General features: G+C 37.3%; 1 protein-coding gene across 21 annotated transcripts in view; it reads right to left on the reverse strand.

The window, feature by feature from the left end:
* Positions 1 to 26,716, reverse strand: part of mef2cb (myocyte enhancer factor 2cb) — a 127,346-nt gene that overhangs the window by 78,453 nt on the left and 22,177 nt on the right. For 11 of the 21 annotated variants that reach the window (XM_009301765.5, XM_009301763.5, XM_068221325.2 and 8 more), the window contains exons 1-2: positions 26,443 to 26,682; positions 770 to 964 (exon numbers count right to left, since the gene is read on the reverse strand). In XM_009301765.5, the coding sequence (XP_009300040.1) occupies positions 770 to 823 (54 nt within the window). In that variant the 5' untranslated portion in view covers positions 824 to 964; positions 26,443 to 26,682. 21 annotated transcript variants of the gene reach the window in all.

Genomic DNA, 26,716 nt, shown 5'->3' on the forward strand with positions numbered 1-26,716 from the left:
ATATAATAATTATTGTTTTAAATATTTGAAGTTTAATTTCTGTGTTCAGTTATAATTTATTTATATTAAGTTAGGAAGTAAATAAATAAATAATTGAACGAGCAAACAAACAAACAAACAAACAAACAAACAAACAAACAACCAAACAAACAAACTAACTAACTAACTAACTAACTAACTAACTAACTAACTAACTAACTAACAAATGTTTGCTGTTCTAAGCTGCTCTGCTTTGCTGGCTTTAAATGCATTTTGTGCCTGTAACTACTTGCCAGTTAGCTAAATTTACTAAAAAAGTTTAGGACAAGAAGACCTAATAGACTAGCATAAGTCATCTGGTTTAACCAAGCTTAACTGTTTAGCAAGCTATTTATTTATTTATTTATTTTTTATTTTTTATCATGGATGAAAAACACTGCAGATAATGAACAGTTCTCAGTGATCTGAGAGGCAAGTTGAAAAGGAAAACTACTAGCTAATGCAGGAAGGCCCCTCGAGGGCCATCTTCTACCTCTGAGTTGACTCCACCTAAAGCCCTGAAGCATGTGGCATCATTCCATCATTGCCATCTCTGCGTGTTTGTGTTCTCCACCCACCCGGCCCCTGCTAAAGTAATATTCCACAGCCATAAGTGAGAGATTGTGGCATGCGAGGACGCCAACAATTAGCATTGCGCACATCACCTACTTGATCTATTTCTGTCTAAAACAACCCATCAAGCTTGTGTGAAGGAAGTGTTCTTCGGCTCCTTCCGGTCAGCGTGACTCACCTGTCTGTTGCGTTCATCCATAATCCGTGTGATCTGAATCTTTTTTCTCCCCATTGTCCCCGTCTTTTCGTCTCTCTCTTTCACCAATGAACTTTATTTTTTTTCGTCCCTCTGTTTTTTCGCTCGCGTTTTCTTCAAACCAGGCTTTCTTCTCTCGACTTCTTCTGCTCAGTTCAAAGATTCCAGTAGCTGTACCTGCGAAAGGCAGAGAGAGAGAGGCATTAAGTCAGATGAAAAATGGCAAAACCGCGGAGTTAAAAAAACAAAAAAAAAAAACAGGGAAAGGCAGAGTCTAAGCCACATGGGACAGCAAATAAAGACAAAAGAAACCGTTGACGTTCCGAGGCAGCGCTGTTTTCTGCCATCAATATCATGCAAATCAGATTCAGCGCTTCGGCTGCGACTATGAGACTAGACAGCACTGTCATGCTCTCTCTACAGTCACAGAGAATTTGACAGTGTTTTGGAAGTGCCACTAACTTAACAGCTCTAATCATTTGCAGTGTAACGTTTACTGTCGCCTGAACGACAAGCGGCAGCACATTTCTAAACAACGGCGGTGTAACATTGTCACTAGTGCGCTGAATGATTCCGTCCTGAAAGAGAAACCATTACTCTCCATGTTTCGCAAGATCTGAAAAAGAACTCGAATGGAAACCTGGGCCATCCTGATTTAGGTTTCTTCAAACTCACTTTAGAGTATGATCCTTTTGTCACGTCACGGCTTTGCTCCGCTCCCTATTTCTCAGGGAATGAAGTGTCTCAGGGGCCTACATTGAGACCTCCTGCTGAGCTCTTTCTGCTACTGAAAGGCTGCCCTCACCCGAGAAACTAACCCAGGCTTTCTTTAAAATGCTCTCAGCTCTTAGATGCACGCTCGTGATCACAGAGCACACACGTGTGCGCGCACCGGTGTTTGTGTGCATGTGCGCACCTCTTTGGTGCCGTAAAGTAGGCCAACCCGATTCATCTCTGGGAGGAGCGGCAGAAGTGTTGTTGTGTTTTATTCTGACAGTAGAGGTGATAACGTCCCTCGTTATGCAAATGAGCGTCCCATTATTTAAGCTCGCTGTAATGCAGTAAAGCTGTCAGTGGTGTCACGTTAAAAGCCCTCCATTGCGTTCTCTTTATTCTCCGGCTCTTTTTCTTCTTTCTGAACCAGATTTCACCTGCCAGAGTGAGCGAGAAACATTGATGTAGCTACACCTAAAGGATACGCTGCGCTTCTCGCGTCGATGCGTGCCGCCACGCACCTCTCATTTATTAATAATCAAGTGTTTATGGGTGGAGTAGGCGTTTGAAAGTCTTCCGGAGACTTTTCCATATGATATGAGCTAAACCGCAAGCAAACTCTAATTTCATTGGCTCAGATTCAACTTCATTTCATACACGGTCTGGCTGGTCTACGAAATTCCACACAGAATTGTTGGGCTGCTGTTAAACGCGTAGTTACTTCTTGTGCTGATATTGATTTAATTTATTTCCCATTGTCTCTAATAATAACTCGGTAAGATTACAGTCTATTAGCATACAAACAACAGCGTTCTGTACTTCACTGTGTTGAGGGACTGTGAACAAGCACATCTTAACATGTAAGTGGCGAAATCTGAGGCGGCTTGGTGATTGTTTAGAGGACCACTGCAAAAGACATAAAACAAGGAGCAAAACAACTCAACTACAAGCCGGTGATAATGACTGGACGTCTGTGTAAATATTTACCCATCATACAGCCAGCCAGCCAGCAGAACTTGGCGTCACTGAGTGCGGTTTCGCTGCTCGCATTTGAAAGCTGATTAAGTTGTTAACTCAATCAAAACAGGGACTATGGCTGCGACTCCAAGAAGAGCTTCCTCATTGATAGCGACAGGTCTGTAATCCCTGATTCAGCCACGCCACAGCCTCAACGTGGACCTGCCATGTCTTACGTAATTTTAAAAGGCTTTTAATGGGTTTCATCTGGACTCCTGTTTAGAATGGCACCACAAATTGCGAACAGTTTATTGCTTTAACTATCAAAAGACCACCAGTAAACATCTGTAAACAAATGATGACAGACCTTTTCGTAGCAATTACAATTCCTTTTCCAACAAAGTTTTATTTATTTAGACAATTATGTGACATTGATTATTGACAATACAGTTGTCAATAATGATTTGTATGTAAATAAATAAACAAACAAATATGTTTAATGTACACTGTAAAAAAAATCCTGGTTGCCTTAAAGTTTTAGGCAGAATTAAATTAACCTTATGAGCCCATTGAACTTATATTATGTTAAACTGAAGTAAACAGCTTGCATTACTTATAAAATTAAGTTAGAACATGATTAACTTAGTTTAATAAGTTACAATGAACTAAAAACATTTGTTTTCATGACTAATTGATCATATATTTTTTACAGTTTTTTTTTACAAGTCAAGCCACGATTAAAGCAATCCACTGTATTCTCTACTTATATATAATTATCATACATATTACACTTTTATAATTCAATACATCATGGAAATGTAGTTTTTTTTTTACCAATAGCTACGAGATACAATGAATATATAAGCTGTCCATTCATTTAATTTATTTGGTTGCAGATACTGTTACAGACGTTCACCCACCACCACCAGGTTGGCCCTGTCCAGGGAGGCATTCGTCCTTGGCAGTCATAGCTGTATTTAAAGGCTTTCAATTCAAGCTACGGATGGGGCCTCCAACAAAAAAATCCTATGTTTGTTAAATTATACTTTTGTCAAATAATACTCATCAAATAAATGTAATTGAGTATCATATTGATCTCCCTGGCCTTTGTGATAGAAACTAAATGACTTTTTCTAATACACACATATCATCTTAAAGGGAGAGTACACACACAAAATTTAATTATATCATCATTTACTCCCCATTTTACTCAAAAGCAGATATTTTGTTGTGTATGCACCCTGTATGTACACTTGCTGTGCATTTGTTTGACGTTTGAGGAAATGTTTTCAGACTGCTAGCTATGTGTCTCTTCTGTTAAAGCCACAAAAGGGAAATTAGTGTTGGGGATGTTTGTAAAAAATCAAAATAATGCATCTAGATAAATTTAAAATTAAAAATCAATAATGCTAGAAGAGAAAATGTGTCAAGCAAATAACAATAGGCTTTATTTAGTATATATATATATATATATATATATATATATATATATATATATATATATATAATCGTATATGGCGACACGGTGGCTTAGTGGTTAGCACTGTCGCCTCACTATAGGTGAATTGAGTAAGCCAAATTGGCCTTAGTGTGTCTGAGTGTGTATGAGTGTTTCCAAGGACTGGGTTGCAGCTGGACGAGCATCCGCTGTGTAAAATATATGCTGAATAAATTGGTGGTTCATTCCGCTGTGGTGACCCCTGATGAATAAAGGGACTAAGCCAAAGGAAAATGAATGAATGACTATAACAGCATATATATAAAGCATAATTTGATGCCACTTCAATGCAGTACAAAGCCACCATTTACACCAGGTTACTTTACTTTTATAATCTGACCTTCCCTCACACACAAGCATAAGGACAACCTGAGTCGACCTAGGCATAACCTCTTATTCTGCCTTCACCCTGTACACCCTGGTCACACCACCTCCCCCATCTCTCACCGTCATCCCTTCCTTCACATGTACACATGCTCACACTCATCTGCTTTCAGATTACCACAGATGAGCGCAATCCAATTTACACCAGTAAAGCCGAACTACAGTGCAGACAAGCTGTAGTTGATCAGCAGCCAGAGGCGTTTTACATGTAAAAAAAGGGTCCCATCGCTGGCGCTCAAACACTCATATGCAAAGAAGACTAACCAAATATGTGTGCTTCCTGATGCCCAAGTGTGACTGACCCCTGCCGATAGCATGGAAATCAATACTACGAATCCAATTCAGATCAAATATGTGTGTTTTACTGTAGTATATATGCAATTATGCCAAAAGAGTGAGGCGAAGAGGGACTACTAACAGGCTTTCTCTGCCATGCTAAGCCAATTCACTAATCCACAGCCAAAGCATATGGGGAGGTTGAGAGGAAGAGAGAGACCCCCCCTCACTCAAAAGAGAACCTCAGGACAGGCTTGGCTTAGTGTGACAGATAGAAGAAAGCCTGGAAGAAGGGTCACCAGCAAAGGGCTGAAGGGTCACGGAGAGATGCTACAGGACAGAGAGGGAAAGATAAGACAAGTTAACCCGCAACCTTTCTCGTATGATACATTGGCGCTCAAAGCAAGAGCACAAAGAGCAAATCCACACGACCAAAGGAGAACGGGAGAGATGTAAGCAGGTCTCTCTTGAGGAAAGAGAGGAGAGGCTGCCGTCCAGCCTCCCATCTGTTAACCATGCTTCTCTTCCTCTGCCACAGAGCATAAGTGTGGTGGGGGAATAAGGAGAAACCGTGGGGGAAATGGAGAGAGAGATGGGGGAGCCGGCAATGGGATGTAATGAGGTGCTGTGTTTTTTTTTTCTTCTCCTTTTTCGGTACGTTTCTCTCTCTCTCCCTTTAAGAAATGGAACTGTGAGGGCAATGAGTACGTTCATAAACAGCCACAATTCTGGGTCGGCTTGGTCCCTAGTGTTCCACCAAAAGAGAAAAAAAATATTTTGCTCGCGATTGTATTGTCAAAGTCCTAATAAAGTGAATATGACTTCTTCTCTGTGCTCAGCGATATAATTTTGTTAGGGGAAAAAAGAAACAAAGCAATTTTTTATTTCTCTAAGGGGTCTCGTGCTGAGAATGAAAAATGATTAAGATGCAAATACCATGAATTATATTTGTAAAAAAAAGTAGAGACTGAATCTGATAATGAAACACTTGTTTTGATGAGATATACAACTCTGACAGGTTTCGCTCTCATCTGGTTGTACAATATCGTGCTGCTTGGCTACCAACACACTAAAGTCATCAGTGTGTTATTACAGCAATCAGACAGGAGCTGATCTTTTAAGAAATTGACCTCAGCACTATGTTGCCACCCTTCGTAAACTCTCTTATTTCCACTTTCCCTCTTTTCTTTTCTTTTCTTCGCAGCACATCTGCAAGACATTTGGTACTAGCGTATGTTTGAAAAAAAGGGCAGTATCCTCTATCCTCATGGGGAAATGTGGTCGCGAAGATTTGAAATAACATATTACAGGGCAGAAAGTAAACCTTTTAGGAGGTGCATGATACATTAAATAAACCCTCACTCTTTTAAAATAAACTCTCGTTTCCTTGAAAAGCCAGAAAAACAATTTTTAATATGTCTTTCGAACAATTCCTATACAAAGTCACGCTTTTAAACATGCTTTTCTGTTTTTTTCTTAACTTTTCATGTTGTAATCTTCAAAACTTAATAAATGCTTTTATTTACACTAAAGGATTTTCCTTTAACACGCATATTTTTGGAGGTGTGGCTGTTTGCTTTGTGCTTGACTCGGGGCAGGGAGCCCTACAGCGAGAGGGTTAACAGCCTATTGTCTGTATAAAGTCATTATGGGCAGTGCTTCTTAAGTGTGGCAGCGTCTGCCTGCAGGACAAAGCTGATGAGTGCCCATAAATCTTAGTGGTGGAAAAGACACAGGATGGGTGACCTGAACCTGAGATCAGGATCAGTGTGGGAAGAACATTGGTAGTGAGGTCATAATAAGGGGGTTGATAAAAATTGGCACACAGTCTAATACACATTTTTTGTCATCATGTGCATGATGATTTTAAAATATAAATAAATAAAAGTGAGCTTAAAAAGGGACAGATTTTTTGGGAGCAACAACAACCAGTAATATTTTCTTATTTATAGAATTTACCAATACAGTGTAAGATTTTACCCAACAGTCAACTTTATCAAATGAAATAAAGGTAATTAATTCAAAATTAACTGAAAGTTTTATTCTACTCATTTGAAAAGAGTTTTGGACTTAGTATTGAAGGTGATGAGATAATTAAATACCTCATTGCTTAACCTAACTTAAAGCAAGTTCACAGCACTCATATAAAAAAGTTTTTAAATCAAATGGTTAGCAAATCGGTTTCCTGTAAAGTTGTTCTTTGACTTGTCTTAACTAGGGTTTTACAGTACTCAGTTGGTTTGAGTTATCTTCATTTATTGGGTTTTACTGTGCTCAGATTGCTTCTTTTACTCAACTGAATTAAGTTCACAGTACTCGTTTGGATTCATTTTTGAACTTAAATGGTTTGTTGCAATCAGTTTCCTCAAATGGTTTGAGTTATTTTTTTCTTTTTGGGGTTTACAGTATGAAAATGGTCTAAGTTGGCATAACTGTGTGTACAACCCTGTATTCTTTATATCATGTATTGCTCATCTGGTTAAAAAAAGTTACTGTGTTTATTTATTTTATTTTTTTTGTTTGTTTCTTTGGTTACTTATTAATGTATGATTAAGCTCACCTGTGTCTTGTTTAGTTTCTCCAATAACAAAGTAGGAGTATGATACAAAGTATGGAACACACAATTTCCATAAAACCTTTCAAATATGACCTTTCCTGAGAACCAGGAGTAAAAAAAGGCATTTTATTTGATACAAAGCATTTTTAACAGTCATTTTTTATAGTCTATACTGATATATAAACCTTCAGTGGAAAAAGTGCTTAAAAAAACGAAAAAAAAAAAATCAAAAAGACTGTTTTGCATACTGTTAAACAGAAAGTCTCAATTAGGACTGTGCAATTTGAGGAAAATATCAAACCTTTTGACAGATATTGCTATTTGATTTGCGATTTAATTTTGTAGTAAAGCTTCAGCTCAATAATCTGTAAGCTGTGGCAACAATTCAGCGACATCTCCTAAAAATGACCTGTTTTTGTTTTGTGTCTGTGACTTTGAAACAAGATATTCCCATTTTACAATTTCTGTTTTTCTTTGATATTAATTCGTCTATTGATGCTTCTGAAACACCAGACGCCATAACTCCACTTGTCAGCGCTTTCCTGTTTGTGGACATAGTTCAGTTGCGCAATTCTGATTGGGCAGAATGAGGGTGTGCTCACTCAATTGGTTAGTAAGACTGTCACACACAGCCGACCGTTACACATTTGCTCTGTGTGGGGGAAAATAAATAGTACATTTACTCGTTGTATTACAGCCTCTTGCGATTAACTAATCGCAACATTTCAAATTGCGATTCGATTTTGATTAATCACACAGCCCTAGTCTCAATGCTATAAGAACAAATCTGTGTCTATCTGGGTACCTCATGGCCATTCATACCCCAAGACCCCCACCGTATGACTGGATAGAGACAGGAAACATACAGGCACACACACAGAATGGTGGAAGGATGTGACATCAGCAGCCACAGACAATCAAAGGTGTAAAGGTGCTTCCTTTCCTAAACTGTTCCAGTTTACACAAAATGGGAACCAAAACTCCTGCGCTTCCTTCTCCAGGCCAGAAAGAAGAGAATAATAGAGAGAAAAGGAGTTGAGGGCTTGAGCCACAGCTGACTGTAAACAAATGCTCTCCACTGATGCAAAACCTTTTTTTTCCTGACAGAAAAAAGGTTTTGAAGCACTCAGTGATGGTCAAAACTGTAATGACTGTAAAGGCTTACTGACAGCAGATTTGATTGGTGAAAAAAAAAAAAATCCGTCATTAGATTTCATTACATAAAGCAATCTCATTTTGTGATAGTACAACTGATTTCACAGCCCGTCTTATTTTCCAAGTCATTTGTTACCTCATAAACTCTTTTCAACCCAGAGTAAAAAAAGAGCAGAGACGAGGGGAGACGTTTTTATAATGTGAGAATTTATTAGAGAACGTGTGAAATTATAGATGGACTGCTTTTCTGTTTTTGCAGTGATTAGTGAATGGCTCTTTTCAGGTGGTTTGCTAGATTAGGGCATTGGGTGGAGGGATTTATTTATGTGATACAGGGCGCTCTTTCAGGACTCTGCTGCAATACCTTCCTTCTGTCTCTACAGGAATCAACAGCTAATTACTTAAATAGTTCTACATGTACCTTAAAATAACACGCTGGCCCCTCCAACTTCCCAAAAGTTCACCTCTCTTTGTCAAAACAGCTCAAATTCTTGGCACAGGATCATGTAAGAAAAAAAAAAAACATACGATATGCTCTTGTGAGTTCACAGCACATTTTCTACGACTAAAAGTTATTTGCTGAGCAGTTTATCAGTCATTAGAAGGGCCAAACCGAATCTGCAGACATTTTTTTGCTTTTTCTGCTGAGATCTTTGTAAAATATCTGAGGATTTATGGTTTTGGGAGTATCATAACTAAAAACTTAATATATGAAAAAGTTATACTTTTTAAACTTTTATTTAATGTTTTTAGAATACAAATCCAAATAGATCAACTTATTTGGTAAACAAAGCAAGTCTACTTATTTACAGTAATTTTGACTTAACTATACTGTAAATAAATCATATGAACATTTTCATATTAGTTAATAATATTTCTAAAAATAATTTAAAAGCTGAATTTACACACACATACACAAGTAAATAAATAGTTTCGATGGGGAAAATCCATGGAAATCTTGGGATTTCTGCACATGCACATTCCTTGTGGCCCTAGTTATTAGCAGCAAATCTCAGACAAAGACTTCAGCTGTAACCAAATTCGCATATGAAAATTTACTGGGTAAGCAGAATTAAATAACTTTATATTAATTTAAACACCTTCTGTACGTATAAATCTGTCATGCATCTGCCTTGTTGGAATTAAACTCTGACCTTTGATTAAAATAATTAACCAAATTCAAACAACTCCCCATGTTTTTTATTTTTTTATTTTTTATTTTGTGTGGCTAGAGACAATTTTAACACAATAGAAATCCAGCTACACATACTGATGCACATACAGAGTGTCAACTTTTTTGGGAACACTTTATTTCGATGGTCCATTTGAGTATTAGTAGACTGTCTGCTTAATATTTGTTGACACTGCTCCTTCAACAGACATTTAACTGACTATAAGAAACCTTGCAAGAACATGGCAACCTACACTAACCCTAACCCCAACCCCAACCCTATTCACAACCTAATAGTCTACTTATAATCTAATGAGAATTAGTTGACATGTGGATGCAGTGTAACTTAAATTGAACAAACGAACAATTAAAGTGTGACCAATTTTTTTTTTTTTATAATAAACAAGAACAATTCAAGAAAAGAAGAAAAAAATTCTTGGTTAACTTGAAACAATAGATTACATCAATCTAAACTGGAATAAATAATTAATTAATCTAAAATCAGCTATTGGTAAAGTTTTTACCCATGATTTTCCCATTGATACCACTGGTTTTACACTTGGGAATCTCGATTATAATATGTCATCTTCAATATATTTACCTTTTGTGTCATGAAAAGTACACCTTTGCTTCCAACAAGTCTTTTGTACTGTTTTTAACTTGTGTAAGAGTGAAGCATGGATATTTAGATCGACATGTACTCATTGCTTTTTCACATGGCAGCACGCGACCAAGCGCAACAGTGGAAAATAGAATGAAAGGGTGTTAACAGAAGTTGCATCCTTCACAAAGTCAGCAAACAGGGAAAGTGTGGCCCACTATAGCCTGAACCGGTGAAGCTGAGAGCTGTCTTTCAATTAGCAATTGGTTGTTGGCCCAAGGAAAGCATGTGTCAACTCTAACTGAAAGAGGCGCACTAAAGCCAGCTGCTTAGCTGACAGACAAACCGAGTGAATGGCTTAATGACTGATCACTGTCCTGTTCTGGTCCACCAGTTGTTAGTAAAGGGGCAAGGCAAAAATAAAAGCCCCAACACTGGTTTGGTCTTCTCATGAACAGAGCGATGGCCTCTGTGGTAGGCTCGAAATGGAGATTGTGTAGGTTGCTATGGGTGGTTTTGTCAGTGAGTATGTCAAAAACATTACCTCAAAGAATCTTTTAGACTTCTGGGTGAGTTCTTAGTAGAGTGGAACAGAGTTAAACAAAGAAAGGAGAACAGAAACAGTGCCCAACTACGAACTGTTAAAGCAACTACAAAAAAATAAAAAAAATAAAAATGAAAGAGAAACAGTATTTGAGATTTCAAACTGTTCTCTTAATCTCTTAAGTTAAATAACTATTTATTCAGTAATGTTTGTAAGACTGAATAACTGAAATCAAGCACATTTGAATCTTGAATGCATCTGTGTGAACACAATAACAGACTAAATAAAGTAAACATTAAACATGGCGTCTTTCGTGAGTTACAAATGATACATTTACAAATGATGTATTTCTTCTCTTGACTTTTAGATTAATTTAAAAACATTATTTTTTGTATTCTGAGAAACGAAATGGCCTTCAAATTGTATCACATAACAGACAACTAGTAGCTTGGCACAGCTTAAACTAAAATCACTTTTAAGTCTGTGAAGGTTTGCTTAGTTCATCATATTAGCAACTCTAACCCACACACATAACAATCATGACTTATCTACTGTGACTTATGACTATGAGTCCTTAAAAGTCCATTAAAAATTAAAAGAGAAAATATTTAAAAACTTCCCTCAAAAATAACTTTTGCTGTTTGTTCAAACTACTAGAAACAACACAATTCTTAAGCTTTTTTGAAACAACTTAATTATAATTATATTCAATCCACTTGTAAAAAATATGAATTTAATTCAATCAATTTGGGTTGGGAGCAGTGCCAGTAGAGTTGTTTGGGGAAAATATCTAATTGTAATTTCTTTCACAGATATTACAATTTCGATTTGATTTGCGATTTCATTTTATAGTCAGTCTTAAGCTCAATATTCTGTATTGTAGCTTCTTACTGTTAAAATTGCAGTGCTTTTTAGGAACTGAAAATATATTAACTTACTTAAACTTGCATTAAATATTCAGAAATGATTTTTTTTCCCTATAGAAAACAGTAAACACTAATAAAATGACCTTGTGTAATGTAAACAAGTTGAACTTAAATTAGGGAGATAGTGTAGCTTATTATAAAAACAAAAAAAATAAAAATAATTATAAAAATACAGAACACTTAGCAAACTAACTCGGCTGAAACAACTCTGAAATTGTACTTTGCTGTTGCTTGCTACTAGATTGAGTGTCACAGGCAATACTTTCAGTTGACATTTTTAGCTAGACACTTATTACTCAATTGTCCTCAATCAATTGCTAGTAAGACTATCACACAAAGACAGCACGCATTTGCTCTGGGTAGGGGAAATTAAATAATACAAATATATTTCATATCGCAGCCCCTTAAGATTAGTTAATCACAACATTTCAAATTGCGATTGCGATTCGATTTCAATTATTCGCACAGGCCTAAGTGTCGGTGAAAATTACTTTTAAAAGTTAGTACAATATTGAGTTACCCCCAAAAACTAACTATTCGAGTTACTTAGTTACTTTTTATGGTACGTAATACGGTATGTTACTTTTGAGTTACTTTTGCGTTACTTTTTCTTACCAGGCTGGGCTTGATCTTTTTCAGAATATTTTCAGAAATTTTAATAGAAAAGCACATAAAAAAATTATATTTTACCATAATATCTGAGAACTTCTTGACCACATAGCTATACATGCCGTATACAGATTTTTGAAAGTTTAAAGCAATGTGTTTGCTACTTTTATACTGTTTAAGTAAAATCCTTGTCTATTGAGACAATCCCCCTCAATGCGTTCAAAACTGAACACATTCTCTCATTGACTACGTGATTCATTGTAACTTCTTTCATTTTAATTCAGCAATTTAGTTATTTATAAAATATTATGACTTATTTTTGAAAATTAATGCATTACTTTACTTGTTACTTATATACTGTAATATCATTACATAATCTGCATAACTTGTAGTGCGTTACACCCAACACTGGTTGGGACAACATGAAGGAATTGTTTGGAACCAAGCATTTTTTACAGTGTTTATCTTTTCACAGGCCTGACATCTTCACTCAAAAAAAAAATAAAAATTGGAGAATGAAAATGTCTTGAGATGTTTGTCGTGTTGTTGGGGGCAATAGTTAGGGGGCAAGACAAAATCATGTGACCTCCTTGCAACACCAGACAGCACGCTTGAATGATCCTCTGATTATTTCATCGCACATTTTTTATCCCCTCTTCTCCCTCTGTACCACGGCATTCTAATCAGACTAATTAAAAGCTTTGTTCATTTGGAAATCTCCGATGACAATTTGTTTCACTCTACCCTACAGCGGTCCTGTGAAAAGAGAATTAAATTTGATCTTCTGACAGCAATTATTAAACGCTCCCTCCTGGCTTCAATTAAGCCCAGAGGCTAACGTGGCTCACCAGGCAAGAGCGAGGGCCAAGATACTTCCTTTGCCACTTTATCATCTTTCTCTCTCTCTCTCTCTCTTACTCTCTTTCTTTTCTTCAGATTTTTTGGTGGGATCTCACTGCAGTGGGATTTTTTTTAGTTCCTTCTTGTTCGGGTTTTATAAAGGGAAGAAAGGGGATAAGGTGGAAAAAGGAAGTTGAGCAACCTTTCCTCTCTGATCAATCGCCAGTGATTGCATGAAAAGAGTTTTCAGTAATTATGGTGAAAGAGTCGATGACCAGATGTCTCTTTCACATTTACTGTACTCAAAAGCAAGCATCGTAGGTTAAAGGTTAGGCTGATATTGCAATGATAATCAAATATGTCACCAGTTTCAAAGGTCTAGCAGAAATATACCCTCCTGCAACATGTAGGAAATATAAGCATTGGAAACTCAGCAATGCAAATACATGCTTCTGACTGATTTGTGACCTGCTCTCTAAGCAAAATACATGAGAACGGCAGAGTAACGGTTTCAATCTGACAAAGCAATACGACCAAATGACTGTGTGAATTCACTGTGATCAGAGTAATGAATCGATTTCTGCCCTAACATCACGTAAGCCATTTTGGACCCCCTTTTTTAGTTGACCTCTAAACTGATCACAAAACACATTTAGCTCTGTCAGGAAGAACATAATTTGAAGTTGAAACCCATTCAGCAAGGATGTCCTTCAAAACGTTGACCTGACTTTTTTTTTATCCCATTCCCCCCACACATTTCTCTCTCTCATTGGTCCCAAAGCTCTGCGAGGAAACCGAGTAACCCAGATCGGGAGGAAGAGAGCACGGAAGAGGAGAAGAAGATTACGTGTGCCCAGACACTATCTCAAATCTCCTGCTGCAAAATGTTATGCCATTATTGGCCACCCTCCCTCCCCCACTTTGGTTTTCCGAAGTGATGATACAATTCAGATCCAGAACACACAGATCCACTTGATTGTAGGAAGCATTGCTGCTCTGTTGACATTGCGGATCATTTAACGGTGATTGTTGCAGTTAGCGTTTGTCTAAACATGAGTGCCAAAATGACTGGGTGACGCCTATCTCTCTTTCCTCCTCTTTAACCGCTTCTTCTTGACTCACTCCTATTTCTTGGCCTCACTTCCTTTTATGCAGGACTAGTGAAGTGGAATAGACTAGTTGGATAGCTGCATGACTGACAAGTCAGCTGAAAAAGGCTTGTAAAATTCTGCAGGTTTTGGGTGCTCTGAATATCCCTCAGACACGTTTGATAGGGGGCCCTTACATAAGACGTGTTCAAAATCAGTTTGGCACACACTGGGATTTGGAGATACATTTTTTTAAAAGCAACGCTATTTTTAACTTGACATGTCATCTAAAAAAATGCAATGCTCATGGTGGGATGCTCAAAAACAGCTTGTGAGAGGACTTAACATGATAGCACACCTATATGAATGTATATGGCTTTAGAAATGTATGATCAAAGGAAATTAATCTGACATTTCACAGAGTGTTTTACTGTGCAAAGGTGTATAACAAAATTTCTAGCAATGTCACCATTTATCAAATCTAAACAAGAGAACTTTTTAAATATTAATTTGATATAAAAATGATTCTGCCTCAATTTTTCTTTGTTGCAATTAATTACTAATGTTTTTCTTTTATCATGGTAAAAGTTATTATCATAATACTGACCTAAGCTCCAAAATAGGCTACTTCAACAGGTATAACAAACAAAAAAATTGTTTCTAGCATTGTATATATACTTTAGTTCATTGTATATACATGTTCAAAGTGAACAAATTAAACTTTAAAAGTATAATAAAGTACAACAGATAACACTTTACTATACTTATCATTAATAAATCATTGTTAATGTGATAAATAACCATATTATACAGTGTTTATATGTTAAAGCCGATTTAAATATATATATATATATATATATATATATATATATATATATATATATATATATATATATATATATATATATATTATTTTTTGTTATTAACATTTAATAAAATGATTACGACAGTGGATTTTGATGAATTATGAAACTTACCTTTACCTAAGAATAATAAATGAATTTGTAGTTGTCATTAAAGTGACTTCAGTTAAATAAATTGTTGTTAACAATTGGAAATTTACTGTGCAGAGTTAATGAACAAAAGGCCAATAAATAGTCACAGAATATATATATATATATATATATATATATATATATATATATATATATATATATATATATATATATATATATATATATATATATATATATATATATATATATATATATATATACATATGAACAACCACTGCAATTACACCATCTAACTATATAGGGATGTCCCGATTAGGTTTATTTGCCAATATTATTAGTCCAAGTCGTTTGATTTTGAGTATCTACCGATATCGAAACCGAATCCGATACTTCTATAATACATTTAAAAGTTTCAAATCCAGGTTCTATGTGCTCCACAAGCATAAGAAATTCGGGGTTCTATATAAAAGTGAATGGCAGGTCACTCATTGCGATCATATGTTCTATCTTGGTTGTTATGTCCTTAGCCTTCACGCTGTCACGGGGCATACTTTCTCTCCTCTTCAAACTTTCCTGCAGCTGAGCTGACTTGTTTTTTGGTTAGGTTGCCTGGGTTAAATTGCTGTATTGTGTCGACCGCATGATAGGGTCTATTTCCTATATATATATATATATATATATATATATATATATATAGTATTTTGAAGTGCCCACAATATCAATTTTGTTCATGTTGATTATCATGTGTAATTTCTGATTATGATTCCTAAGTTCACATTTGACAATAGGTTTCTTTGAACGTCATTAAGAAATAAATAAATCAACCTTACCTAAATTGAAGTACATTAAAATATTTATTGCATTAGTATTATATAATTTATCCTGGAACTCACACACACACACACACAAAGAAAAAAATGTGTGTGTGATTTCTTCTGGTACGATACCTGCAACCCCCCCTCTGGTGTCTTCACAGCTTGTTGCAGAGGGACCAGTCAGCCCTGGGCCGCTCTCTCATTACGGTCTCAGCATGCCGATGCACACCCCCCACCCCCCGTTTGTAGTGGTAAGAGGAACCACCAGGGGCTGGCACAAGTTACTCCGCGACCGGCTCGGCCCGACCTCATCAAAGCACGCGCTCGTAATTTGTCACAGAAAGCAACCAATTAAGATGCGTTAAGGGACGAGGGAGGGGAGGGGAAGGAGAGAGGGAAGGGTAGACGGGGCAAAGCAGTGAAAAAGATAGCATTTGATTAAAGAGTCAGCGCAGCTGCGGTGAATCAAAACGGCCCAGACTTTCAAAGAAAAACCTCAAACATGGACGGGAGGTTTAGTGCGCCGAGCTAGTGTGATCAGATAAAGTGCTGCTGGTTAACCCTTGAGGAGGAAGAAAGAACGGAAGAAAAAGAGAGAGTAAATATTAGATTTTCATGACTTTTACAGCTCTTATGCAGATATACATGCTTACTGGATGGACGTCATATTCTGGACTACACAGAGGTGATCCTTCTTGTCAAACTCCTCCCACTTTGTCATGTCAGCTATTTTTAGTATAGTAAGATTTTTATTTTAGTCTTTTATGTCTATATATATATATATATATATATATATATATATATATATATATATATATATATATATATATATATATATGCGCTAAGTCTCCTTTTAAGGGTAATTATTTCAATTTTTTCCATGTTTCAACCTCATAGTGACATTCAAGATGTCCTGCCATGCATCACTGCAATTAATCTCAGTCTCTCCCCTGAGTGCACAACAAAATGTTCCACAACTTGTACCTTTTTTTCTTTCAAATTCTCCACACAGGAGTATCCATGTGTAGCGTGTGATGTGTGCGCGTGTATTTCACTAGTTGTTTCTATATTTATTTATTTTCTCAGGCTTTACCTTGTTGTTCAGTAAGATGTCAGGGTTGCGCGCATTTGCATAGCTTCCTTTGCCGTGCGTTTCTTGTGTCTTGCAGCTGTGACGGGCCTGTTTTTTTTGTACATGTGATCAGAAAACAGTGACAGCGAAAGTTTTCCGATGCCGCACGCTGGATTAAACAGCTTCACTTTTCTGCTTCATACTTTGCAGTAATCTCAATAAAAAAATGGTAGTCAAATGTGAAAAAATCTCTGCTCAAGAATAAAAAATTGCGAGATACATATCTCGTGTTGTATTTTCAGGCATTTATATAAAAAATAATCACCCTTCTAATTGCTGTTATTCTGATGGTAATCACTCACTCGAGCTAAATAATGACCGCTTCTTGATTCGACTTGATAAGAGCGGAAAAGAAAACAAGGGAAAGCAAGTGCTTACAGCCGGTGTTGTATAAATCAGGTCTGTGTGTGTGTGTGTTTTCCAGAGGCTTATCTACACCATCTTGTTTTAAGGAGGGGGGTTTGGGAAAGTGCAGCCTGCAGAAGGTTGTGAAGGGAGGGAAGCTTTTTCTCAAGGCTCCAGCCACTCGGCAGCACAGGGATCGGCCCAGCGATCTCCCTCGGCTCCCGATCCAGCTGCAGCGTTCACATAACCCCAGCTGTCCCCCTCGGCTTATGATAGCACAACTCGTCTCTCCCTCCCTCTTTCGCGTTTGCACCCATAGACTTTTCCACTCCCTTCTGCACTGCTGGGCACACATCGGTCCTCGTACGTTGTTTTTCTTTTTCCATCTTGTATGTTTTTTCGCAGATTTCTTTTCCCCCCACCCCTGAGAAAAGTCCTATGGCTGTTTGACCCTGAGATGGGATGAGAATGCCCACCCCTCCTCCGTCCAGCCTCCCTTTCCTCGATCTGGCGCCGGCATTGGGGACTGTCTTTCTCCAGTCTCCTCTTTTCACCATCCTGCTATCCTATCCTTGACTCTCCCTGGGTCTGCTCCCAGCTCCGGCATTAGGCAGACGTTCCTGCTGCGCATTATCCCAAATAAACAACTCATTACACATGTAATTAACCGAGGGGGCTAGCCAAGCATCGGAAGCTAATCCACACCAGCGTTCCCAGTCCCTCTCTTTTCCGATTCTGCTGGAGGGAAGCTTGGAGAAAAGAAAAAATAATAATAAAGTGGGCTGTGTTTGGGATGAGAAAGTGAAAACGGTTTCAAATTGACTTTCCAACAAAATTAGCTATTCTTTTGGGGTCCTTTCTATGAATTGTGCTTGGCTTTTCCATGTTTTCTCGACCATCTCAGAAGTGGGTCATCGATGGGCTGCCTAGCAGCATTTCAAAAAACATGGAAAAAAGAAGGTCTGAGCTCTCCTTGCTGAAAACAGTTGTAGACTTTTTACGAGCAGCCTGCTTATCCAATTAAACTGTCATAAACACATTAATATAACGGCACATGCCTGTTCGGGGAGAGAGGGAAAGAGCCTAACTGCCGCTTTATTAACATGAGGTTTCTTCACCTGCGCACTGAAGCTTGACAAGAGCAGTTCCTCTTTCTCACGAAAGATGATGATGAATCTAATAAGATTACACCTCCTACGTTAACAGGCCTGCAGAGCACAGTGCTTTTAATCTGACCCAGGAAACAATAACCTGAGGATAAAAGCAACCATGTCAGTATAATGAAATTATATCCATTATGTCCCGTACTCTAGTGGGAGCAATTCACTGTTGTTGAAAAAGGCAGCTGCTGTAAAAATATGTTTAAGTGGTTACGAACATATTTTAGAGATCAGTTTTTGTCATTTATACGGAAGGAAAATACTCTCAACAGCACCTAAAGCTGAGTTCTAATCTGTATGAGGTGTCAGGCCTCTTCTCAGGCCTCTCTGCGGTCTACAGGTGCTAACGTAGAGTCCAGAGGTGCAATACACAACCCCTCTAGAGAGACACCAGCGGGAAACTGGGGCGAGCCTGCGAGAATGTTTGCAGAGTCAAATTCAATCATGCCACATCATTAATTCACATCTTAACAGTTAGCAACAGGACTGCGGACGTCGTAATGTGCTAAGTGCAGGGCTCTTAACACTGAGGTTTGTTTTAATCAAAAATACATTACATTTAAAAGTTTGAGATTGGTATTAATATTAAAAAAGAGTGTCTTACACTTAGCTGTGTTGCATTTAATTGTTCATACATCTATTCATACATCTACATTCATCTATTTCATTTCGACTTGGTCCCTTTATTAATCAGGGGTTGCCACAGTGGAATAAACCACCTTCATTGTAGTTTTTTCTAACTAGACAAGTTGAACTGGCTCTAAACAGTAATTTGGACATTTTAAAACAAGGGAAATCTATTCATTTCAGCAAATAGGCTTCAAAATTTGTACATTTCCCACACAGAGAAAGAAAAATATCAGTGTTAAACATGTCATTTATGTTGAGCATTGTTTATGTATGTCATCTTATTTTTAAAAAGCTTTTTATACCTAATCCAGGCCTAAAATAGGTTTTGTTTGTGTAATATAATGCAGACAGGTCGATTGAGTGATCTCAATAATCTTTTACATAAATTAAAATTCAAAAAAGCAGTTAATTTAGTATAAAACTTTTTTTGCTCCCTGACAAATCTTTATTAGGTCCCACTTTATATTAAGTGGCCTTAACTAATATGTACTTACACAGAAATTAATAGTTTGTTACAATGTACTTATTGTGTAAATACAAGTATTTACTGTGTACTTATGCATGATAAATACATGTATGTAATTACATCTGTAATTAACTTTTGTAATTACATTTGTAAATACACTGTTGACCATCCCTTACACCTTAACCCACCCTTAAACCTACCCATACCACCAAACCTGTCCATAACCCAACCACTATCCCAACTCAAAAGCACCACAAGTGTTCTCAAATACATTATAAACACAGTAAGTAGATTGTATTTATTTATTTTTTTGTAAGTACATAGTAGTTAAGGACACGTAATATAAAGTGGGACCCTTTATTATAGTAAAACTATTGTCACTTAGTAGCGTTACATTTGGTACTTTCACTGGAGGTGGGAAAATACTTTATTGTTCATAAACAGCTCAAGTTTGTAATGAAGAAATAAAATTAGCACTTCTCTTCTAAAAATATTCCATGATGTGGACATCGCCCTATTAGATTACACTCCTTGCCTACGCACAGTTTTTTCTCTCTTCTCTCCACACACTACCTTCTCTTTGCCATATTTGCCTTCTCTGTCGCAATGTATGGTCATATGACTATTTTCCATTTAATAAGTTCCTGTTAAAACCCAGACATATCAAAGGGAGAGTGTAATATAGACAGGATACATTGTGAACGTTGGGCGGTGGGGGGACAGCGGAGCTCTCGCCAGAGTCTCGGCAGGTATCTCCCTTCCTTTCCTTGTCTATTTATAACCCATGAGCCGCTGTGATCCAAAAATAAGACAGCGACCAATTTTAACCTGAACAATACTGCAGGCTCACAATCGTAGTCCCTGGCACACATATGTACGCACAAGCAGACAAACACAGGCCAACAAAAAAAAAAAAAAGTCAATCTCATGGCTGAGCTATTTCTGGCGGGACAGCAACATTTAGGAAGTGTGGGCCACGGGCCAGCGAGCAGTTTAATGACACGCCTGCGTCACATGGTCTCTTGTCACAGGAGCTCCCGCCATTGTCAGGGTTGAGCGCGGGCACGCACACACAAGGTTATTTGTTTTTCCAATGGGGCCTTAAGAGAGCAGCTGCAGGTGAAAGGAGCCCCCTCTGCAATTCACCATAGAAAACACAGCAGTCCACGGCCTGTCCTGTGCTGCACTGGCCAGCAAACCCTAAAGTTTCAAATAAAGTGCTGCTCTTATTAATTATGCATACAAGTTGGAGCCGCACATTTCCTTTCCTTCTTTCTCTCTTACTATTTTTCTCGCCCTCTCTCTCTCTTTCATTCTCTTCTTTTCCAGATGGAGGATCTGTAATAAAATTAATGACATCATTGGCTGTACTTTGGAGCAACTACTGGAAGAAAAGCCATACATCAAAGTAAACAGTATATTGTGGAGAAGAGGGAACTTAACTTAGTTCTTAACTTAGAACTTAATATGAGGATATCTTCTATTACTATCTATTAGAAGATGTTCTCTTTCTTTCTTTCTTTCTTTCTTTCTTTCTTTCTTTCTTTCTTTCTTTCTTTCTTTGTATGTATGTATGTATGTATGTATGTATGTATGTATGTATGTATATTTATGTATGTATATATATATATATATATATATATATATATATATATATATATATATATATATATATATATATATATATATATATATATATATATATATGTATATATATATACATACATACATATATACACACACATACACAATTTATATATATATATATATATATATATATATATATATATATATATATATATATATATATATATATATATAAATATATATATACATTAATTCAAATACATTTTACTTTGCAGTCTAAAATTAATAGCACTTGGCAATTGTTGTGAAATACAACTGGCTTAAGACAGAGCAGACAGCCAATGGCTGAAAGTGGTTGGTCTGATTGGTTGTTTTGGAGGTGGCTGACAGCCTGCTGAAGGACCCTGTGCAAACGCCACCACAAACATAAAGGCATTAAGTGTCACAGTGCCAGGCTCACAGACACATCTCCTCCTCTGTTTTCACAACTTTTCTTTTTCTTTCTCTTCTCGAATCGCGAGTGTCCAGCGCAGCACGCTTTTTCCAAAGTTTCAGCCTCCGATGCTGACAGGCCGCTGTTGAGAACGGCGCAGATGACTGCAGAGAGACACACGTGTGTAGCTTGGCAGGACACCGCTCGTGAGAGCTGCTCTTGCGAGCGCCTGAGAGGCTGTCTTTGCAAGCTCGGCTGAATGAAACACCTCAACCTCACACTAATGAAAAGAAACTCTTATTTCCTCCCGTCGTTTTATGTTCAAACGCATTTAAATCACATCTGTCGGTTGTCAGACAGAGTGGCCTGCGTTTGCTACCGAATGAGCTTAAAAAAATAAGACACCAAACAGTACACCATGATAAAAATCACAGCGGCGCGACACTTTGAACGTGTCAAGAGGATCTTCGAGTCCATTGTGAGAGGAGAAATTGCTAAAAATACATGCCTTGCCACACGGCAATGTGCAACGGGCAGCTCCGGCGACAGAGACGTCGGGGTTATGAATGTTATGTGAAGCTGGGGCACAGAGGCCCCTCTGTCCCCCCTCTCACCGGAGAACCTTACAGAATGACTGGGCTATGCTGCACCACTGACAAAGATAAATTACATTAGCTGGAAAATATTTCAGCATTTTTCCCCTCCCCTACCCTCTCGACTTGTCTCCCATTTTTTTATATTTTAAAGAATTTCGTTGTTTTTTGGCCCACATCCACCAGTGTGCCATGGGTCCTTCTGCCATGAAGTGAGATGCACACACTATGCCCGTGTGCTTTATCATGAAATTCATATTCTTCTCCAGTGTTTAAGCACGGAGTCGGCAAACAGAGATCTGGACAGATTAAGAAAAGTTGAGAGCTATCAAATCTAGTTGATTCCAAGTAAAACTTTTAAGCTGTTCATATTTCAACATGCATCTAAGTACACTGTAAAAAAATACTGGGATCCACATAATTTCTTCATATTGTCCCAACACAAATCGATTAAGCAAACCAATTTTTTTTTTTACAAATTAAAGTGGATTGACTATAAAACAGTTAAATTGTCCCACCAAAAAACCTTAAAAATTGTGTTATCTCAACTCATTTTAAATAAGTAGTTTGAATAAGCAGCAAAAGTCAGCTAATGTTTTTCAGTGCACAGTGTAATATTAATTACCAACATGTATTTCAAATTAGGATATTTTTTAGTTTATTTTTTTATTTATTTATGTTGTAATTATGCAAATTTGCTCTTATTACATTTTAGAAGCTGTGGTATATACCATGTGGTAAATTTAGAATACAGCAAGTGTGGTACATACATTCAAAAAGGGATTTTTGCTGCATGTTTAAACTACTTATTTAAAAAGAATTGAAATTAAACAACTCTTAGGGTTTTGGGTTGGGTGGGGGGGGGGGGGGGTTTCGGGGGCAACTTAATTGGTTTTTGTTCAATCCACTTCAGTTTTTAAAAGCGATTAAACTAACTTAAGTGATTTGAGTTGGGAGAACATGAACAAATTTAGTGAACCCAGCATTTATTACACTGTATAACATATTTCAGTGTTACTTCTTTGTTTTTAAATCAAAAAGTTTTAACCAGTATTCAAATCGCCAAATCTTACAGAAATTCAACATCTAACAAAACACACTGTGTATAAAAAATTCTAAATTGCATGAAAAATGCATCAAAAGGGCTCTTGCATGTTGGGATGAACCCTCTTCCAATTGTTTTAACTGTTCTGTGGTTTCTTATCTTTCCTAAAATGTGCTCTATTTCCCAAAGATAATGACCAAAGTGGAAGTGTTTAAATGTTTAAAGGGGGAAAGGCCAGAAGCTCCCTGCTAGACCACCCAAAATCTAAAGTGAGTTTATATGAAGCAGGAGTCACCTTTACCCATCTGATTTCTCCTGGAACAGCACCTCTTTTATGTTCGCAGCGTGATATGTTGCGCACATTCAAGCGGCAAACACACACTCTCTGACCTGTCTGTCATCGCAGCCTCCTCATGGCCACCTCTGCCATCCTTCACAGCTTTCTATCATCTGCTTGCGAACAAATATACAATAAAATATAGCTTTCCTCGTATCATGCAAATGCACACAGACAACAACTCTCTGGACTATTTCCAGCTTTACACACAGACTTTTCAGCATACATAATAATTACTGTGTGTTCGGTACATACCACGTAAGCCCACAGCAGATCTTTAGAACAGAGAATACTGAGCTGAAAAATTCAATTTTATGCAGAAATATTCTTTTCACAATATAATTAAACATCAAAGGCAGGACTATTCCTCTGTGATTGAGCAGCACTCTAGTGAATCAACTCCACACACCACCTTCCACTTTACAGCGAGAAAGAAAGTTGCCAAGCGTCACTGCTAATTACAAAATAGAGACAGAAGCGAAGTTAAATTCATTATTCAAAAACCAGGACAGACTCGTATGCGCTCGTATAACGCCAAACATCATAACCTCTTTGAGGGTAAAAATGACTTATCTGAAGCTGCTTTATTTGCTTTATTAAACTAATTTTTAGCCTAGTAAATGAAGCTGAGAGGGTATGGGGGAAAAAAAAAACGAAATGAGAAAATATTTGACTTCATTAAACTCTAAATTAACACACTGCTCTGTAATAAAATGGGCTGATATTACTTTTTAGTATTATTGCTGAAGAGTTACAATGACAACAAAGACTTTTTCTTTGCCTCTGAGCTGGTAGACAGTGGCAAATGTTTGTTTAACACTTTAAATGACTTTTTAGAAATAAAATTAGATTAAAGACTATTACTTAGAATTAAACACTATAATATTTTTCGCATAATTATTCCCTTTGTTTAAAGATGAACCATCATTTATCACACTGCACATGCTTTCTGTAAGTGAGGGGAAAAAAGAAGTCTAATTCACAGATCAACTGAATTTTCCTTGCACTTTTTTTTCCCAGGGCAAAGCTGAAGACAATGCAGCCTAGTTTGAATGTGAGCTTCGGAGGGGCACACAAACTGTGCCTGAAGATGCCCCTAACAATCGGCTCAAGTACCTCAGCCAATCAGAGTGACACGTGGAGAGCTGATCCCTCTTTGAGAGAAGTGTAAGGCCATGTTGTCACTGTTGGTTTTGTGAATCGACAGAAGCCTAATCCCCGGTGATTTCCTAGAGACGACAGGTCTGAGGAGGACCGCTCGTGTTTGTGTGTGCGTGTTACTGTGCGTATGTGTGCTCGGCTATGAGAGGACCCTCTGAGTGTAATCATACGAGTCCACATGCGAGTGTGTTCATTTTCCTCTTGGGCAGATTAAGCAAACACTAAATCCCAGGAGAGCAACAGGTGAGACACTCACACATGCGTGCATACACACATAAATAGGAGCTTCATTGATTGTGTTTGCCTGTCCGACAGGATAGTCTAAAAAAGAGTGCACTTGAGGTAGAAGTGACAGAAATACAATATGTGATGCCTTCTTGTGTGGATAATTGGAACTTTATTTTAATTTTTGAATAAACTTAGTATATATAAAAATTTACAATCTAACTTCTTAAATATTTTACCAAAAAAAGATCTTTTTTTCACGGTTAAGTTCAGGGATGCACAAAAAATCTGTTAAGGAATAAAAAGTGCCAAAAAGTAATTTTCTTGTTAATTGAACAATCACATTGATTAATTTACAGCCGTATCTGTCTTCACCTTTACTTGTAAAAGTATGCAGGTAGTCATAATTTTGCAACCAGCATCTTAATTAGTCATTTCAAAATGTAATTAGATTCCAACAGCTTCTTACAGTAGCTCTTGAAATAGTGATATAAAAAGTGTTCTTCACACAGATTTAAATCATATACATATTTAAAAGCATATATCTACAGACAAATTCACACTTTTGTGCCTTAATGAAATGCACTTGCACTTTCTGAAATATCTGATAGACACTTGACTGTTCCTATTAACTGTCCCTTCTATATATATATATATATATATATATATATATATATATATATATACTTTTTATATATACTTTCATGTCTTTTTTATTTAGAAAACAACAAACAAGGTCTATTTTTATTACGCGTAAAACTGAAATTATGCTCGCATCTCAGTTTAAGTTAGACAGGGTAGTTTATTTAGACTTATACTTACAATTGGTACTTACTGTGATTTCATTTATTTATTTATTTTTTATATCTATATTATTATTGTTATTACTGTTTTATTTATTATTTTATTTCCCAAAGTGACTTTAGTTTTATGTTGAGATTTATCAGCACAAAGTTTCACAATGGTCTAATTTAGTCTGTAGCGCCTGATCTACCTGGATGTAAACAGACAACAGAATTGACACGAGGGAAAGTTCATCATATTTGAACGGCTCTTAATTCAACCCTGCGGTCTCTCGTCTGGTGACCCTCGGACCTCCACACATCACCGCGCACATCTTTTAGCAAGAACAAGAACAATAACAGCAATTTTCATAAACGACCGCTGTAAAGCGTGTTGACTAATTCTCTGAGCTGATTAAGCACTTTAAAAGACCCAAACAAACGCACGCGCTTTATTTAAAAATAACCCTTAGTGATTCTTCAGACAGTGCTCACAGCAATAACGTGTGTTGTCGTGTCAACTTTCCTAACGGAGCTACTGTAACTCTCCCTTGTGGTCTCGCGAAATAACGGAGATGTTAACTCAACTGTTTACTTAACAACAATGTAAAATAATGTATCAACGACCGAACAAGCACGCGCCGGTGTCCGGTATCAGTGTCACTTACTTCATGGCGCGTCTGAAGTGTGTCCGGTGAAGTTTGTCCTGCGGTGTGACGGAAGGTGTTGAGCCGCCGGGTGGACTTCACCGCTCCACTCTTAAAATCCAGCAAACATCACCAGCAACACCGACCAAAAAGTGTCGTTTTCAAAACGCGTGTTTCTTTTTACGGGTCTAAAAAGCGTTTCAGATGCTGAGGTTGTGTCGGTCGTCCACGGTGAGGAATGATTAAGCCGTTATTGCGACTGATGATGTTGAGCTCCGCGTCTCTCTCTCTCTCT

This window comes from Danio rerio, chromosome 5 (assembly GCF_049306965.1).
Source record: "Danio rerio strain Tuebingen ecotype United States chromosome 5, GRCz12tu, whole genome shotgun sequence".
Taxonomy (NCBI): Eukaryota; Metazoa; Chordata; class Actinopteri; order Cypriniformes; family Danionidae; genus Danio; species Danio rerio.